The sequence below is a fragment of the Gavialis gangeticus genome, unplaced genomic scaffold, assembly GCF_001723915.1.
Source record: "Gavialis gangeticus isolate Ggan-Ray unplaced genomic scaffold, GavGan_comp1, whole genome shotgun sequence".
NCBI lineage: Eukaryota > Metazoa > Chordata > Crocodylia > Gavialidae > Gavialis > Gavialis gangeticus.
In genome coordinates this window covers 20,590,288-20,608,703 of record NW_017729025.1, presented here as the reverse complement: position 1 = coordinate 20,608,703, position 18,416 = coordinate 20,590,288, and the positions used below count along the sequence as shown (strand labels likewise).

The 18,416-nt window shown below is 42.0% G+C and overlaps 1 protein-coding gene across 1 annotated transcript in view; it reads right to left on the bottom strand.

The window, feature by feature from the left end:
* Nucleotides 1-13,262, bottom strand: part of AKT1 (AKT serine/threonine kinase 1) — a 104,233-nt gene extending 90,971 nt beyond the window's left edge. The window contains exon 1 of the mRNA XM_019518485.1: nt 13,073-13,262. Coding sequence (XP_019374030.1) covers nt 13,073-13,118 — 46 coding nt within the window. The 5' untranslated portion in view covers nt 13,119-13,262. The remainder of the gene's footprint in view (nt 1-13,072) is intronic.
* Nucleotides 13,263-18,416: the final 5,154 nt, after the last annotated feature.

The following is an 18,416-nucleotide window of genomic DNA, read 5'->3' as shown; positions in this document are numbered from 1 at the left end:
AACACGGGTTCATTAGGGGCAGGTCCTGTCAGACCAACCTGGTGGCCTTCTACGACGAGGTCACCAAAGCCTTGGACGCAGGTGTGGCGGTGGACGTAGTCTTTCTGGACTTTAGGAAGGCCTTCGATACTGTCTCTCACCCCATCCTCATTCAAAAATTAGGCGACTGTGGTGTCAACACCTACAGAGTCAGATGGGTCGCAAATTGGCTGGAGGGCCGCACCCAGAGAGTGGTAGTGGACGGGTCATTTTCGACCTGGACGGATGTGCAGGCCTGCACTGTCCAACATCTTCATCAGAGACTTGGACGAGGGGGTGAAAAGCACCCTGTTCAAGTTCGCAGATGACACTAAGATGTGGGGAGAAAGTGACCACGCCAGAAGAGAGGGGCAGACTACAACTAGATCTGGACAGGTTACAGAGGTGTGTGGATGAGAATAGGATGAGTTTCAGTACGGACAAATGCAAGGTACTGCACCTGGGGAGGAAGAACCAGAAGCATACCTACAGGCTGGGGAACTCCCTTCTCATCAGTGCAGAGGCAGAAAAGGATCTCGGAGTCGCTAGTGATTCCAAGATGAACATGGGCCGGCAGTGCGGGGACACAGTCAGGAAGGCCAACTATACCTTGTCATGCATCCACAGATGCATCATGAGCAAGTCCAGGGAGGTGATCCTCCCCCTCTACGCAACACTGGTCAGGCCACAGTTGGAGTACTATGTCTGGTTCTGGGCGCCGCACTTCAGGAGGGATGTGGACAGCACAGAGAGGGTCCAGAGGAGGGCCACTCGCATGATAAGGGGCAGCAGGGCAGGCCCTACGAGGAGAGGCTATGGGACCTGAACTTGTTCAGCCTTCACAAAAGAAGGCTGAAAGGGGATCTGGTGGCCACCTATAAACTTGCCAAGGGGAACCAGCAGGCAGTGGGAGAGTCCCTGTTCCCCCGAGCACTACCAAGAGTAACAAGGAATAACAGCCATAAGTTGACTGAGAGTAGATTCAGGCTAGATATCAGGAGGTGCTACTTCACTGTCAGGGCGGCTAGGATCTGGAACCAACTTCCAAGGGAAGTGGTGCTTGCCCCTACCCTAGGGAGTCTTCAAAAGGAAGCTAAATAATCACCTAGCCAGGGTCGTTTGGCCCCAGCATCCTTTCCCGCCCATGGCAGGGGGCTGGACTTGATGATCTGCTTAGGTCGCTTCCAACCCTACCAACTAAGAGACAAGAAAATAGTTTGTAGTCTCAACCTTCCATGGGTTGTTTGAGCCAGAACTGAATCCTTAAATAGTGATATATTAAACATGTAAAAGCTATCTTGCTGGAATCAAAATGAAAGGGCTAAGTAAAAAACTCTCACCATTATTGCACTGTAAAGACAAATTAAATGCTCTGAAAGTCAGCACTCTCTTCTCTTATTCATTTAAACTATATTAAAGAAGTGAACAGACACACCACATACATATCAAAGAAAAGCCACAGAAAATCCAACATGATCTAAATATATACAGCTAAATTCATCTTTCAGCCTTCACAATACATGGTATACTTGTATGTTTGAAGTAATATTAGTTAGCTAGGGCACATTTGAAAAAAAAAGAATAACTTTGAAATATTGTTATGAAAAGAGGGGAAAGCTACGTAAACCCTAAAATTCTGTGAGTTCTTTGTATTCACAATTATTGTCACAAACTAAGAGGCTCATATTCCCTACTAAGCAAACATTTACAATTAAATCCATTCTGCACAACACATTTGCATTTTGAGATAGAATAGTCAGTTGTTCAGCTGCTGTGATTTAGATGGATTGGTTCATTATTGCTGCAGTTCGTTTTCAGCTACACTGTATAACAAAGGGGTGCCAATGTAGTTCTGAATGTCTTTAAAACGAAGTACTCTGGTATTCTTCCATCATGATGGTATTTAACTATCTCCCCATCGCACTCATTTTGTGGGTTTGGGGTGTGTTTTACTTTTTTGGATTAAGGTGTCAACCTCACAGGCTAAATGTCACAAAACAACAGAAACAGATTACCATCATTGTATTTGGCAGCTGGGGTTCGTGCAAGTCTCTCAGAAAGTACTGCTGAGAAATTTTCAGTGATTTCCCATACAGTGAAAAACATGGCAAATTTCCCAAATTCTCACTTCAGAAATTACTGATTTGATTATGAGGGGAAACAAGCTAACCACCCGCCATACAGACAAGGAAGCAAACTACCCCATCCTAAGAGAACACAGAGGGGAGTGCATTGTATGCATGAGCTGCCACCAAGAACAACAATTTCAGAAAGTCAATTCCCAAGTAAAATAAAGGGCTAAGGGAATTCCTTGCTGCAAGGAATATTTCAAGGTAGGAAGCAAACCTCCTCCCACCTCCTTAAACTCTGAAATATAGTACTCAGGGTAGCCAGATAAAGCCAAGAAATTGGAATAAGTTCTCCACTCAAGACTTTCACAAAAAGGGTAGCATCCCAAAGAAATCCCTCAGCTTTTCACTGATGACATTAGGAGAAGCCACAGGATTACTGAGGTTTAGTCTGCCAATCTAAGAATGGACTTCATTGAGACCTAGCAACAAAGCACCACCAAGTGGGTCAATAGCACCCCTGAATAATTAACACCATCAGGGGCCTGATCCGTGCACACAGAATCACGTGTTATTCTGAAAACACAAAATGGTACACAGACAAAAAAAATCATTTATTTTTGTGCAAAGAACTTTATTCTAGCACAGAAGCATGAACTCTGAGACATGAACCAAAATAACCAAGCTGAGTTAGGGTGTGTCTATACTGCAGCTTGCTTCTTGGCAGCACAAATTAGCTGCTGCAGCATGCAGCTGAACTGCTTCCCCTTTAAAACTAAATCAGGTATCTTAATGCTACACTGCAATCTGCAATGCAGACCAATTCTTAGTTAAATCTACACATATTTGCATGGAGATCAGACTTGGATTTAGTAGTAAATGCCTTCAGGCAAAGATCAATTATTTCACGTGGTTTCACAAAAATGTAATGTTTATTTAACCCGAATATTCTATTGTAACTCTGATCTGGAAAGTAACATTTGTAGTTGCATAATTAATATTATTTGTACTGCAGCAGTAATTACAGGCTTCAAATGAGATGAGGGACTCACATGTTTGAACAGAGGAACACAGTCCCTTCTCTGAAAAGCTTACAATTGAGAGGGACGTTTGTATGACAAAACGAAGGGCTGTACAAAGACATTCAAACCTAGCTCCACATGTGCTGGCTCTGGCAGCAAACACTGTAAACGTATTTAAATGGTATAGTTTACTATTGTGAATATAGTAATATTGGTACCTTTACTGTAGCAAAAGCATACTGGGTTCTGGTTCCAGAGCTAACAGGTGCAGAGTTAGGTTGCCCTACCTCTGCACAACACTCCCCTGTGCTGTACAGCCATGCACGAGCAAGGCAAAAGAAATTCTATCTTCCTCATTTCATGCATGGGAGAAACAAGGGATAGTGAAATCAAGGGCTAACTACTCAGACAGCTTGTGCCATACATATTATTTTGTTATTTTTTACCAATATTTTTACAGAAAATCTCTTAATGAGGACACTGTTACGTGGATTTAAAAAGTCCTTCCACTGGCCTTTTCAGGAACTAAACCAGAGCAGTCCAACTTAGGAACGACAAGGGACTGCACGCCAAACGGATCTCCTGCAATGCCACTGGCACCCCTCACCACTACAAACACCTTTCCCACTACATGGGGGCCCCAGGCCCTGCTGTGCCACCCTGCTCTCAGGGGCAGGGGGCAGGAAATGGAAGCTGGAAGGGAAACCTGGAGACTCGGACTGTGCGAAACGGCACCATTCCGTTTTGCCTTGAGTTTCGCCCATTCAGTGTTTCATATTGAATTTCATTTTGAGTCGAAACAGCTGTTCCATTCTGTCAAAACAGAAAGGCTGTTTTGACATTTCGCTGGGGATGGAGAGTCAGCCAGCGCAACCTAGCGGAGGACCAGGAAGCAGCCCAGCTGGGCTGCCTCACCACCCCCTACTGAATCTTGCGCTGGGGATGGGAAGTCAGCCCAGCTGGATCCCTATAGTCAAAACGTTTTCACCAGCCTCGTTTTGTTTCAAGGCTATTTTGACGGCCTTTGTTTCATTCCGATTTTGCTGTTTTGACCTCCAAATTGGTCGAAACAGTGTTGAAACAAAAGAGCCGGCAAAATTTTGCACAGTTCTACTAGGGGCCCAGTGGCAGCAGTAGCCAAAGCAGGTGCCTGGGTGGGAGACAGCAGGTGCATCTACATACGCAATTAATGCGAGACAAACTCTGAAGCAGTTCCAGCCAGAGATGACTGCTCCCAGGGGGAGCATCTACTTGTGTGCTTGGGATAGCAGCAATTTGAACTGGGGCAGAAAAGGCCCAGAGCTGGCTGGGCTAACCGAGCACAATGTACACCTGTAGTCAGCATCTACATCTGCATTTTGGTGCTGTGAAGTACTCTGCCATAGGACAGTACTATTAGGGACAGTAGTATCCTACAGCGGAGTTAATTAGTTTACTGCGTCTTAATACCAGTGCACGCGTAGACTGTGATGCTTTACTGCAAAACTAATTAGTCTACTTGGAAGTAAAGCGTACATGTAGATGCACCCAGCATGTTGTAAATTAAGCCCCTGTGAATGACATGCAGCCTATATAGCCCTGAACTAAGCTATTCCAATTAAGTACCTTTGTATTACTATAACTCCAACCATAATGCCCTGGTGCTATCCACTTAATTGGTATGACTTACATATATAAGAGTTGAGTGCCCTTAAGTACAAGGAAACCACAGCAGACTTTCACATCTAGATCTATTTTAGCTAGTTTGACTGTTTCCAAAAAGGCAGTTTGCACATTAAACTGGTCAGACCTCTGACAGTATATAAATGATACTTTCATCCCACTAGCTCTCTAAAAGTGCAATCTTAAGTACCTTTCTCCATCTTTATGCCCCTTCACAACAGTGAGAGGAGGGTAGAGACTTAAAAACCACTTGTAAGTTTTCTGTCCTTTATCTTCACCATCTAGCACTCCAGTAATGTCTTCCAGCTTTTTTCCACAACCATGAAGACTAGAAACCTATTCTTGCTTTTGAAATGAAAGCTTAAAATCTCACATAGTCACATGACTCCTAGAGCTGGGACTTCATACCGCAAGAGTTGCAATGAAATGGTGAGAATTAGCAACAATGCCGTAAGCCATCATGATTCCAGCAACACCTACTTTCTGCTGGAACAGTAATATTATCACTCTCAAGAGAGCGAACTTTGCACCCAAGAAAACTTCAGCTTTCCTAGCAACTGTAGAATTCACTCTCAAGACAGATCCAACTGTGTGTGAATCTATGCGCCTTCAAAACAAATCCAAAATCCAGTTCCCTCAATGATCCTCAGTCACATATCAATAAAAAAAATACAGTATCCCTACAAGCAAGAGGGATACATTTATAAATCACCATACATGGCATTAATAGTTTTAGTAGCGCCAATTACATACTGTGAACACACACAACATCACTGATTGCCTATAACTCACCCAGTGCAGGATTTGAGCTTGGAGGGGTAGTTCAAAACATATCTTCCTGACTTAAAACATAGAAAAAAAAGATACCAGTTATTAAACTGATAATAAAAAGATAATATATTTTTCTCTCCTCCCTTACATACATTTTGACTATGATAAGGAACAATCACACATTTGCTGATTTAACCGATACATTTCATTTGTATTTTTGGACCAACTTTTTTCCCCTATAATTTGTTCAAGTTTGAGAAATGAAAAGATCTATAAATTCCACTACATTTTCCCCCTTCCAGCTAAAAAAAAAAGTGTTAGAATTATTCTCCTTTTCAGCTGCTATAAATATTTTTCACAAACACGGACTATATCACACCTAATATGGTGGTATTGTTCCTTCATTCTTTTTCTTCCTCTTTCCTTGCACAGTTTCCTGTGTTTTGTTCCCCCTTTAAGACATATATACCTGTACTTTATCATCTATGCAATATAACTACAAGGATTCCAATTTTAAAATACATTTTAAAAAACTTAAATTTCTCAAACCCTATTAAAAATTATGAATTTTCTTAGTAAATCAAGATATGCAATAGGTTCACCTTGTACCTTAAAAAAAATAGCCTCCATGACTTGTCCCAGCAGATCACAGAGTTACTATTGAAAGCTGCTTTCAAATGTACATCTACGTGAAAGTTAGCATGCCAACTAATCCGGTCTTTCTAGCATACAATAAAGCCTGTTTCCTGAATTAATCTGTATCTATCAACTGCCTTAGCCATTTTTAAAGAGTTTTCTATTGACAGTGCGTTAAGGTTTAAAACAGTAATATTACACAGAATCCATTACATTTTGCCAGAAGAATATGGCTTTCTACTCAACTTCCTCTCTACCTAATTCGAAACCCTCTCACTCAGTACTCCCCTTTCTCCTAAACTTAGCACAGAGGCTCAACCAAGAAAAAAAAAGATAAAAGCAAAAACAAACAAAACCACCACAGGGCTACTTATTTGGCCATTCTCCCACTGATTTCCTCTTCTTTAAAAACAAAAGAGGCGCCCATGAAGGGGTGGGGGGAGGAGAAGAATGAAAAGGAGGAGGACCAGAAATAGCATGGACAAGCACCATGCAACCTACCCTACAAATCATTACCATTTCATCTTCAGCCTGGCCTGCGCCAAAACCCTGACCCCATATTCCTGGGTCTCTTAAGCAGAAGGCAGGGTGCAATTCTGCAACATGACCTGATATCTGCAGAGAACCAACACCTACTTCTCTTCAGTTCTGACATACAGCCAAACAGAATATGAAACTAAGCTGCCTGACATGAAGTGACAAGACATAGACAAATTCCGTAGTCCAATAGGATATTCAGGTGCCTGCATGTGAGCCTCTCTTCCTATATCGATTGGAAAAAATCTGTTCTGCACCTCCTGTGTAAAAGCAGCTAAAACGGGGGGATTTTTATCTTCTAAAATAAATTTAGAGAAACAAGACTTTCTCATTTCATTAACATTTTGGAAAATGCACGGAACTGTTTTAATCTAACATATTAAAACTACATTTTTCACTTGCATGGAGAGAAGAGTTACAGCACATCTATTTTTTTCCACATCTCAAAAAACTAACATTTTTTTTAAAAATGTTGTTTGTTTTATCAAAATGAAAATGTTTCACTCAAAAAGAAAAACATATTGGTCATAAGGGGGTGGGGAATTTCTTTGCTTTGTTTTCTCAGAAAATTTTCAACTACCTTTCTTCCTACAACAGTCTAGTCATCCTCTGGCTTCCCCCGAGTTATCTTTAATCTGCCTTCTAACCAATAACCAGCTCTTGACTGTTCAGGAATGACACCATCTACATTGTCTATTTTGGATGGCAGAGGATTAACTAGGGCAATCTCCACTGCTTTGTACTCATGCTACTTCCTTCAGTCTCTCCACAAATAATTCCATCAGATGAGATTTATTCTCCAAAATAGTCTAGCTGACTAGCCATTATCTGCTCATATTTCTCCAGATGTTTTGTGATCTCATCCTTTCTTAATGTTTCTAGCATCTTGCCTACCACCAAGGTCAGATTTATTGCTCTACAATTTCCTGGTTCCTCCCTCCTTCCATCCCTGAGAGCAGGACAAGAAAGAGGCAGAGAACAAGCATGCCACTAGAAAACCTTTGCCTCGTGTTGAAAAAGTGATCAATGTCCAAAGCCACAGTCTGACCTTGTTTACCCAAGTTCTTTTATGTACAACCAGATGAGCAACATGTCTAAACTATGAACTACAAACCTACAACCATACATATTGTTTTTCTATTTAAAACAACAGCACCAACTTCCTTCCCTCCTATCTCTTGATTCTTGTTCATCTTTACCTGTCCTCATCACTTCAGCTTATCCTCTAAAGTAGCTTTGTTCTCTATAGCCAACTTCCTGCAAGTTTATATGTATATTTGAATACTCTGTATCTGATATCATGGCCGCTGCCTCTTTGAAATACCACGAAAGCCAGAAGGTCCTCCAACCAATCTGAATCTTGAAGGGTCTGGTTGCATAGGTGAGCTGGAAAGAACAAAGCTACGAAGCCCAGATGCCAAGAAAAAATGAAGAGGCGGGGAAAGAACCAAGTAACAAAGGAGAGAGAAGAAATATAAGTGCACCCAACCTGGGCTTGTCAAAGTAGTTAACTGGTGGAAACATGGTTGTTTATCCATCCTTCAAGTGATACTAGTAAGTGAACAGTTAAACATATTGACTGGCTCTCAGGAAAACAATGCTAAACGGTGCTAGGACCCATTATTCTGGTTCAGACAAATGGATCTGATGTTTAGTTAGGCAAGCATACTTTATACAGATATCCTCTACCAGTTTACAGGCCCTACTGAAATCAGCAGGGCGAGGCTGGGTATAAATGTTAGTCTGGAGATCTCTAAAGGGCACACACATTATTCCAAGAGCTACTGTGATCTCTCTAAGCTGGCAATGACCTGATTCCTTAGCATGGCAGTAGGGCCACCCCACTGTTGAAAGGACTGCCTGTCAAGTAAGCTGAAGAGTCACTGGTTCGTAAAGATGCTCTGGCAATTTTGTCTGTTGACGACCCAGACCCCAAATTGAGTAATTGTCTTTTACTTGCCTAAAATACTCCTGCAGCATCAGATGGATAAGCCGTTGCAAATTTTCTGCCTAAATGCTATGCAGCATTTTTGTATGCCATTTAAAAAAAAAAACCCACATATTTGGTACAGGCTTGAGTGTAATTGCTTCCATCAGATTTTTATTTCCTATTTAGCCCCAACAAAACAGTCCCTTCTTCACAGCATAAAAAAGGAAGTTTCTTCCCAAAAGAATTTATAACTGAAATGAGACTCAGAGAAAACAAGATATACCAGGAAAGGCAGAAGTGAGGAGGGCAGTGTTTTGACAGTATCCCATTTCTTACTGGCCTGGAAGAAGTGGGCTTCTAAAGACAGACTTGAATGTAAAGAGGATGACAACTGGAGTGATACTATCATGAAGACCCTTAGAGAATAGGGACAAATGTGGTATGATGAACACAGATGACCAAAGGAACACAACAGACTTTCAGGCACATAGAGGCCAAGCGAATGTCTACTTCAGTCTAACAAATGCACCACAATGGGCATGCTTTTAAAGCTCAATCTGCCACTGACACACCTTTAGAAACAAAGTAACGCAGGAGTTTCAACAAAAAATAGTTAATTTAATGTCATGTGACCTACAAAGCTTAAATTCCCCCCTTTATTCTCTTTTACCTGCCTTACGGCTCTGCAACATAAACAATGTCACAAACAGCATGCAGACATACACGTAGACATCTCCCCCAAACATGACAAAATTCAAGTTCCTCCACTTCAGGTTCCTTGCCTCCTTCCCATACACACATTAGGCATTTCTGCTATGCAGTTCTTCAAACTGAGGTTAGGATTTGTAACTACTGCTTTTGTGTGTGAAGCTGACCGCCTGACGTATCCTGATTAGGACTGCAGGGCTATGCACTGCCAATTGAAAAAAAATGTCAGTTCATTCATGAAGTCCTATACTTCTGACTCGATGAGGTTAGAAGTGTCATGGAGATGACTCTAGCCTCTCTGCAAACAAACATCTGCACTACTGGAAGTGGCACTTCCTTTAAGTGACTGACTCACAGGACTGCCAGGAACTCAGACCAGCAGAGAAAAAGATGTCTAATTTCATTTCTCCATATATGTGTGTGTGTGCAGTATGTATATATATGTATGAAGTATATATATAAAACATACAAAGAATATAAATGTTTAATTTCACTTATCCATATATAGCTATGTCTAGATATACAAATTAGATATATATGGGGAAATGAAATGAAACATATTTATATATTATTTTTATTTTGGAAAAAGAAAGCCAGCTAACGGAAGGAAGTTACTCCAGAATGCTAGAAAGTCCTGATACTTCAACCAACCAAAACACCTGCTCCAGCTAATGATAGCTAACGCATATAGCATCTGACCTCCAGAAGGGTTACAAAGCTTTTTGCAAGCTGATTTATATGTGCACAAATCACTGCAGCCACGGAAACACGGCCATCACTGGGGGGAAAACACACTGTTGTGCTGTTCAGCTGTTGAAGACAGGAACTGAAAGAGCTATTTTATCCAACTGAAGCTACAAGGGGAATTTTAGGTAGTCAGAACATAATTACGGGATCTGGAATTTGGCCAGTCACCAGGGTTAACACTCTTTATGCCTGTGAAAAGAATCATGGGATCATTAAAGACTACAAATGGTCAAGATCTCATCTGTATACTTTACCCAAAGGGACAAACTGCAGGCATTTACTGTATCTGTAGTCTTCCCTTGGTAGTCCCTCCCTACAACAATTACTGTTTATGTATTGTTTCACAAGCTCACAGTATCGGACATGACTTTTAGAAACATCCTGTGCAGCACTTAACCTTGCAGAGCTGGAGAATCAATCTTTTTTTTTTCCATATACAGATCTCCTTAATAATCACTATAGATTAAAGCACATCTACAACAAATATATACCACCTGCAAAAAGACCAGCAATAGTGGGCCGGCCTGACCCTCCATCTGAGAGAATCAAGTTTCACAACTGATGTCAAAACTGCTGCCAACAAAACCAGAAGTACAGGAGAGCAGATGCATGTGGTGCTCTGGAGAACCTAAAAGGGGATATGGCATTGTTTTCCTGAAATCCATCGGCAGGTTAGTGACATTCAATTAACAGTTGTACTGAACTACTGAGGAAAATAGGTACCACAACAGTCCTCAAAACGAGACACAGAAGTGGAAAAAGCTGCAGAAACCAAGATAAAGAGATGGGGTTTCCCTTCGATGCAAAAGACCTGGATGAACCTAGTCCAAAGACGAATCTGACTATCAAATATGCAGCTTGCACTATTTATCCTGCCCACAACCACCATCAAAATAAAAAGGTGCTCATCAAATAATCTGGTCACAATCTTGCAAGTGAGTCAGAAATTATGATGCAGCCTGTTTAGAGTTTCTATAGGAACTTAAAATTCAAGTAAGCCATTTTAAACTAAAAGCTGCCCCAGCAGCATTACATACTATGTTGAACTGGCATCTTATTTGGTTGGAAGTTATGTTTTTCACTTGGAAAGTAAAGAAATTTCAATTCCCAGGTTAAGAGTCATAGTCATTTTGAAATCAAGTCAGACTGTTAAAAAGGAGGTAAAAGTGATTTCAGATACTGACTGTATCTGCTTGGCAGATTCAGGGACAGTATCTATCGTATTACAAGGTTTTTTTTGAGAAATGTTTCCCTCCACTCTGTTCTCATGTGAAAGACTCACACAAACATAGTGAGAAAGCTGACTATCTTATAATTGTATAAAGTTTTAGAAACATCCTGTGGCTGCAGCACTTAACCTTGCAGGGCTGAAGAACTGATCTGGTCTTTTGGTTATTTGTGCTTTAGACCACAAAAACAAATGTTTCCCTCCAATCTCTTTCAGTTGCAGTCTTTTACATATATGTTATTTGTAATAACATTAGGTAAAAAAAATATAATGCAAGTCCACACTGTCCTTTTAGCTGCAAGAATTCTTCAGACCCTCAAGTCTAATATGAAACACAAGCAAGTTTTTACTTCCTTTGCTTTATGCAAGCAAAGTATGCCTTTCTAACGCACTGACTGAACCAGGTAACAGAGCTATCCAGAGACAGGAGTTAAGATATATTTCTGTAAGCTGCAGACAGGGGGCATTTATATGCATAAACTGTGTCTGAAACTAATTGTGATGAAAACCTAAAAATATAATACTGCTTTCAAATGGCCCTGTCAAATTCTCCTGACCAAGCATCAGCTGATAATGAAAAACTAAATGTTATATCAGTTTTCAGAAAAAAATATCCCTTTTATTTTAATGTTGTGTATTATAAATTTTTTCTTGCAGAAGAATCAACCTTCATCAAGGTTACGATAAGGTACTTCCCTCTTCTTCCAAAAATAATTTTGCTGTACCTGTGTACCTTCAGGCTACGTTACTAAGCTGTTGCAAACTCTCTGGAAAAATCCTGATTCTGCAAAAACAGAAAGTTTCCATATTAGCACTAAATTTGTTGCTGGTCCAAAAAGATGAGATTATGGAAAGCACCTAAACATGTTCACTTCTTGAGAGAAAGCAGTAATACAGTACAAAGTAATGGGTAAGTCGCATAGTGATGCTGTACTAATATGCTAATACGCATAGTGGTGCTGTACTAAAAAAAACAAAACAAAAAACACACACCCTGTACAATAAACTCCAATTAAACTTACTGGCAGCAGAATATTGAAGGAACACAACACCTAATAAGAAATAGTGCAGTCGCATATGCAATTACAGTGTCAGTTATATTTCAGGTGTCCCTTCCTTCTCATGCAGGTCTTTTATTTTATCAACATTAAACATGGAACATACAGAATTCATGATACTGCTCATATCTTGGGACTTGGTACTAAAAGTAATTAGTATTTAAATGGCACGCACACAGTACAAAATAGAGTGCATTCCCTAGCAAAGTTACTGCAAAAGCACACACAACGAACAAACATTGTATTTCTTGCTGTCCAAATGCAGTTTGCCGAGAGACAACTGCATGACACATGCATGTAGAGAGAACAGTAGCAAATATATTGCTTACATTTTAAAAGATATCAAGACAGACTAATTAGTCCACCTTTGCTATAGTCCACCCATTAATACTTAACTGTAGAGTAGTGGCTTTTTATCATTAGCATCATTTTAAAACTAAAGGGCAGAGATAGTCTTCTGAGAAAAAACACAGAAAATGTACTACACATTTTCTCAGAGTACTGCATAGTTCACAGAAATTCACACATCTTTCTTCCACACATTTACCATCAGGACAGACAGGTTTTAAGAAAGGGGATTGTCAATAAAAAAAAAAAGTATGCTGTTAAAGTCATCAATGTGAGAATAAGTGCTGACAGACCAAAACAGTCAGTGTTCCTTTAAGTGAGGAGGAACTGATACTTACCTCGTTTGTGAAGCCATCCTTCCTTCACTATTGCTACTTCATTCATAATTGCAGGAATGTCTCTTGAAAAACAGTTTATAACAAAAGATCACCCCGCTGTAATTTCTGGACACCAGCAGAAGGAGCCACGGAAACGGGTTTTTCTTCCTCCCTCCTCTCTGATATTTCTAAAAAGATTAAAGAATAGCACACCATCATTTTGCAGCAATTTACAGATAAACAGTCAGAGATATAAAAGGGGGCAACTTTCATTACAGTGCTCACATAAGAGGAAATGTTCTTCACAGGGACATTTATGAAAATACATACTTGCAAAGCGCTATCTAATCACTAAACAGGTAGAGTGGAGTGCACCAGCAACATCAGCACACACTGTAATAATTAGAGATCAACTGTAAGACTTCATCCAGAAGGTCTCTTCAATCTCCTTGCCAATGCCACATTATCCCCCAACCATACTTTTTCAAAGACATTACAGAGTCTAATTTAACTATCCCCCAGAAAGGCTTCTGGAATTTCCTTCTGAAGGATGTCTACAACCCAACGCATCCCAACGTCAGGAAACTTTTCCTAATATTCTGCTTCAGTTGCCCTAGGCTCAATTACATCCTGTTACTCCCAATTAAATCTTTTTGGAGTCTCTAAGTAATACTTTTCCAACCTTGGTGTTTATTACTTCTGCCCCTCTTAAAGCTGTACACATAATCTCAGATTAGATGACTGTCCGCGAGTCAGACAAAGCAATCCCTCCAACCTGTATACTACACTACTTGAACATTTATACTGCACTACTTGCATCTCCTCCAGTTTAAGACTATATTTCTACTGAGACATCCAAAAACAAAGATGGTAAAAGACTCTTGCCAGCCTGTTTCATGACTCAAAGCATTCTTAGTCTTCCTCTCTGCCTTGTTTCACTCCAAACATACCTAGTTTGAAGCCCAGCTAGATCTCTTTCCAGGTTTCTCTTCCCAAATTGAACCCAATTGTTAGGTATTTTCTATTCACATGGGCAATTTCTTTTCTTTAAAATCACCACAGAGATATCTGCAACATCAGTCTGTGTCGTTGTGACATTCAGGTGATTTAACTCAGATTATTACATTTAAGAAAACTGAACCAAACACTAGCCCCAGCAAATATCCTGATCCGTCCCTCCACTCAATGCCACTGCCATTCTCCTAATCTTAAAGGACCACATCATTTTGCCTATTCAGCCTATACCAGCTCTATGTGGTTCTGCAACAGCTGGAACAATTAGTTCCAATCAGGATGGTGATATCTGTCCATTAAAAATAGACTCAGATCAAGTATTTTCATCTAACCCCTGAGGAGATTTCAGAGGGTAATGACCTGAGATCATTATGAACCTGTCTAGATTTTAAGCTCTGGTAGAGATGGGCTGTTCCATATTTCATTACCAGTGTTTGGGTCTCTGAGGAAGCTAAAAAAATTGAATTATTTCAGTTGCTGAATAAATAAATCGTACAACTTAGAGTAGAAAGAGATGGATTAAAAAGGAAGCCAGGTCCCTCTTTCTTTTTTCTATGAACTTTCAGTACTTATCACAGTTCTGCATCTTTACAAGTTACATGTCATTTTTTTTCCTGAGAAGCATACTGTTTTTCCAACTTAGGAATCTGCCATATCTCACCGCTTACAATTATCAACTCCAAGAAACAGACAAGAGGTTTGCCCGGGGGAAGGGAAAACACAAAACCTGATGCTGGAACACAGACAGGCAGGAATTTCTTAACCTCACACACAAGTATAGAACTGTGTGCAACAAAATGGAGGGTAGCTTCCTCAGGAATAGTTATCTTAGGACAAGCTCCTTTTGACAAGTTAAGATACATCTTGACAAACATGATGGGCTTTTATGCCTCTGTCAGTGTGCATACGCAACACCTACTGATGTTAACTAGACTCATGCGTAGGCATCAACAGGAGACTAGACCTCATTTAAAGGCTTCTCTGAAGCACAGAGCAATTTGTAAAGTGTTGAACAAAAACCCTATGATTATCACAGCTGAAGTCTGAAAATGGAATAGTGCAGTGTGAAAGTTAACACTTTATAATACCGTGCCACAACAGGACAAGGCACTATACGTTGTACCTTCATGTTTTAAATTCAGGAGTGGCATTAAAGCAATCAATCCCTTTTCAGTAATCAGATAAAAGAGAAAGTTGAAAGCAAATTAAGTTAGTAGGAAGAACAATCCCAAGACTATAAGAAGCAATACAATGACAAGAAATTCTGGCATCTCAGTCTGAGGTACTCCATGCCCGCATGGGTTCCCACCTCTTACACATTTTTGTAGCACTGCCCTATGAATGAAAGGCTAGATTGTCAGACCATGTTATTTTACTGCCCCTACTGCTACCCAACTGAGTTGGGAATTGCTTTCCCTCGTAGTTTCCAAGCAGTACCAGGTATAGACTTCAGGCAACAGAGAGCCCCCAGTGTGCAGGTGTAATAATCCTGCCAGACACATCACATCCCTCCTGGGAAGGTGGGGTGAAGGGAAAAGCTGGTATGACAGTGGTTCACTGCACTAGAAATGACAGCATGGCACAAGGAAGTAAGAGGGCACCTGATACTCCTACATACCAGCACACAGACGCACCACAATCTGGCTTTGTGCTCTTTATTCAGCTGTGCTGAAGTGCTGTTTAGTGGCAGCAAAGAAAACTAGGGGTGCATCCACAGAGTTTTTTTGGGCCAATACTGATTTTTAAAGAGGCATCTTAGCTGATACCGATCCAATTTCCGATACACAGCCTGGCAGCTTGAAGAGCGGTGTCTGGCTGGTAAGTCTGTTGTAGGGGAAGGGGAAGGGGGGGCAGATCGCAGCTCCTGCAGTGAGGGAGGGAGTGGGACTGGGGCAGGGGCAGGTGCTGCCCAGCCAGGGCAGGGTGGGGCATGGGACAGAGCCACGACTTGTCCAGGGGGCACAGGGAGGGGGAGGGGTGGCTCCCCACCACTGCACACAACCCAGGAGGCCATGGAGGGGTGTGCCCCCCGGATTAGCATGGGGCAGGCTGCTACCGTGGGCTGGGGTTGCACCAGCCTGTGCTCCGGGCAGGTAGCAGCGGTGCTGGAAAGGGGAATTACTAGTTACGGCCAAACAAGAAAAGGTTCCCTTTTGCACAAGCTGAACAAAAATGGATGCTTGTTACCCTCATCTGTGCAAGTCTAGGAATGGTTCCCAGTGATGCAGGGTATCTGAGATGACTACAGCCTGACTTATCTAACCTGTGAGAGAATGCAGATGACAGTGTGGTCAAGAACTGGAGATAAACTATTAGCCCTTTCTTGTTGATTAATTTTATATATTTGTTTCCATACCACCTTATTCTATACCATATCACCACCTACACTCGTCAGTCAGAGTGTAAGTACAATAAATAATGGATGGCACGATATTAATCTTGTACCCCTGCGTATGTTATTCTATTAATGTGGGGGACAGCTAGTAAGAACATGCATAAAAATGGTGAAAATTCAATAAACTAAGAATTTTAAACACACATCCCTTCCTTACATACTAGCACAATAAAACCTGTCTTAAAGAAGCTATGCAAATGAATCTGCCAACAGAAGTTTGAGTGAAGCTGTACTTGGGACAGCCTTTTAGGGCCGAGTGCTCTTTTTTAACACCTTTGTATCTTTCTAATGCACCCCTCCCCTTTGCCTTCCAAGACGGTACAAAATTAAAAGATGCACCTGACCTCCCTTTCCTCCTCAGACTGAGATCTTAGTTTTCTCTTAGTCTCTATATGTATTCTGCACAGCCAGGTTGTGCTCATAGAAAATCAAAGCAGGAGGGAAAACACCATTATATCTCCACAACTTAAGTTGAAACTACAGCCTAATGGATGGTGCAGATCTAACGGGTATCACCCCACCCTCATGTGAGGCAGTGTGTTGCAGGGTAGATGCAGACAACATGAGCTTTATCCCTTCTGCCCCTGCCCAGCTTTGTGTGTTGGAGCATCTGTGAAACTATGACATGAAACACATCTCCCACATGCTTGAACAAAATCAACCACCACTCCTGTACAGAACCACAGTGATGCCAATGCACTGAAAGCCCCTATTCTCTTAACAGGTTGGGTGGGTCAGGTCAGATTTGACCCAAAGCCCTCAAACTGCAGGAGCTCACTTTCAAGAAAGCCTAAAATGGACCACCAGTCTGTTTCAAAATCTTACTTTAGGTTTTAAAAATGTAACAGTGGCAAACTAGTTTTGTGTGGTTAGTGATGCTTTTTGCTAGTGAAGAAGATGCTCTACTTTGAACACCACCACATAAAAACCAAAATTTAATAACTATACATGTGGCTGATCACAAGGTTTGGGAAGCCTGTCCTGATATTACAAAGGGAAGTTGACAGCAATATAAACTGTCTCTTTTTTTTTTCCACTCTGCAAACTTAACCTAGGCTTCCACATTGCAATTAGCAATGCCTAGTGCTCTCCAATGCTTAGTGACAAATAGATAGGATGTTAATTGTGTTCAGGTGTGGGACGAGGGTTACAAGTTCAGCTCTCTACCTCATAACACGGGCACCATCCCTGGAGGAAGCATTCAGAAACTGCGGGGAAGGGAGAGAACTGCCCAATTCTCTCTCTGAAATTCATCAGGATAGACAGAATGCTCTTTGCTTATACTTCTCTGACAAGAAATAAGCCTTTTTACACTGATGAGAGAAAAATGGGGGGGGCCATAGGGTGCCGTTACTCAAACACCCCCAGCTGGCAGGCGCGCTCTGCCCCATGCTGCCCCTACCAAAGTTTTGCTCTGTCTCTCATGAGGCTCGAGCAACCCCTAAATTATTTAAATTCGCAGTAAAAGCCAGAGGCGCGGGGACTGCAAGCTTTCCAAACACGCTCCAACCTGGTGCTTCGCGACTGCTGCTGCCCACACACGCACGGGCATTTAGGCACAACAGCCGCGAGCCCAACCTACTCGAAGAAAAGCACAAGTTAGTGGCACAGAAATCTCAAAATCCCCTGCCTGCCCGCCCACCCGCCGCGAACAGCTCCTTGCCCCCTCCCCGGGAGCCCACGGGGAAACCAGAGCAAAATCGGAAACGAGTCCTGGTGCTCTGGGGGGGCCGGGGGCAGCCGAAACAGGCCACCAAATGGCACCGGCTCCACGTGGGGGCAAGGCAGGGGGTCTCTGGAGGGGACAAGCAGCAAGGGGTGGCGGAGGGGGAGAGGCCGCCTCCCCTCGGAGCTAGGGGAGGCCGGGAGGCGCCTCCCGCCCCTCAGAGCCCGGCCCGGGCGGCAGGGGAGGGCAAGCCCGGCTCCCGCAGGCAGGGCAGGGCCCAGGCGGGCGGC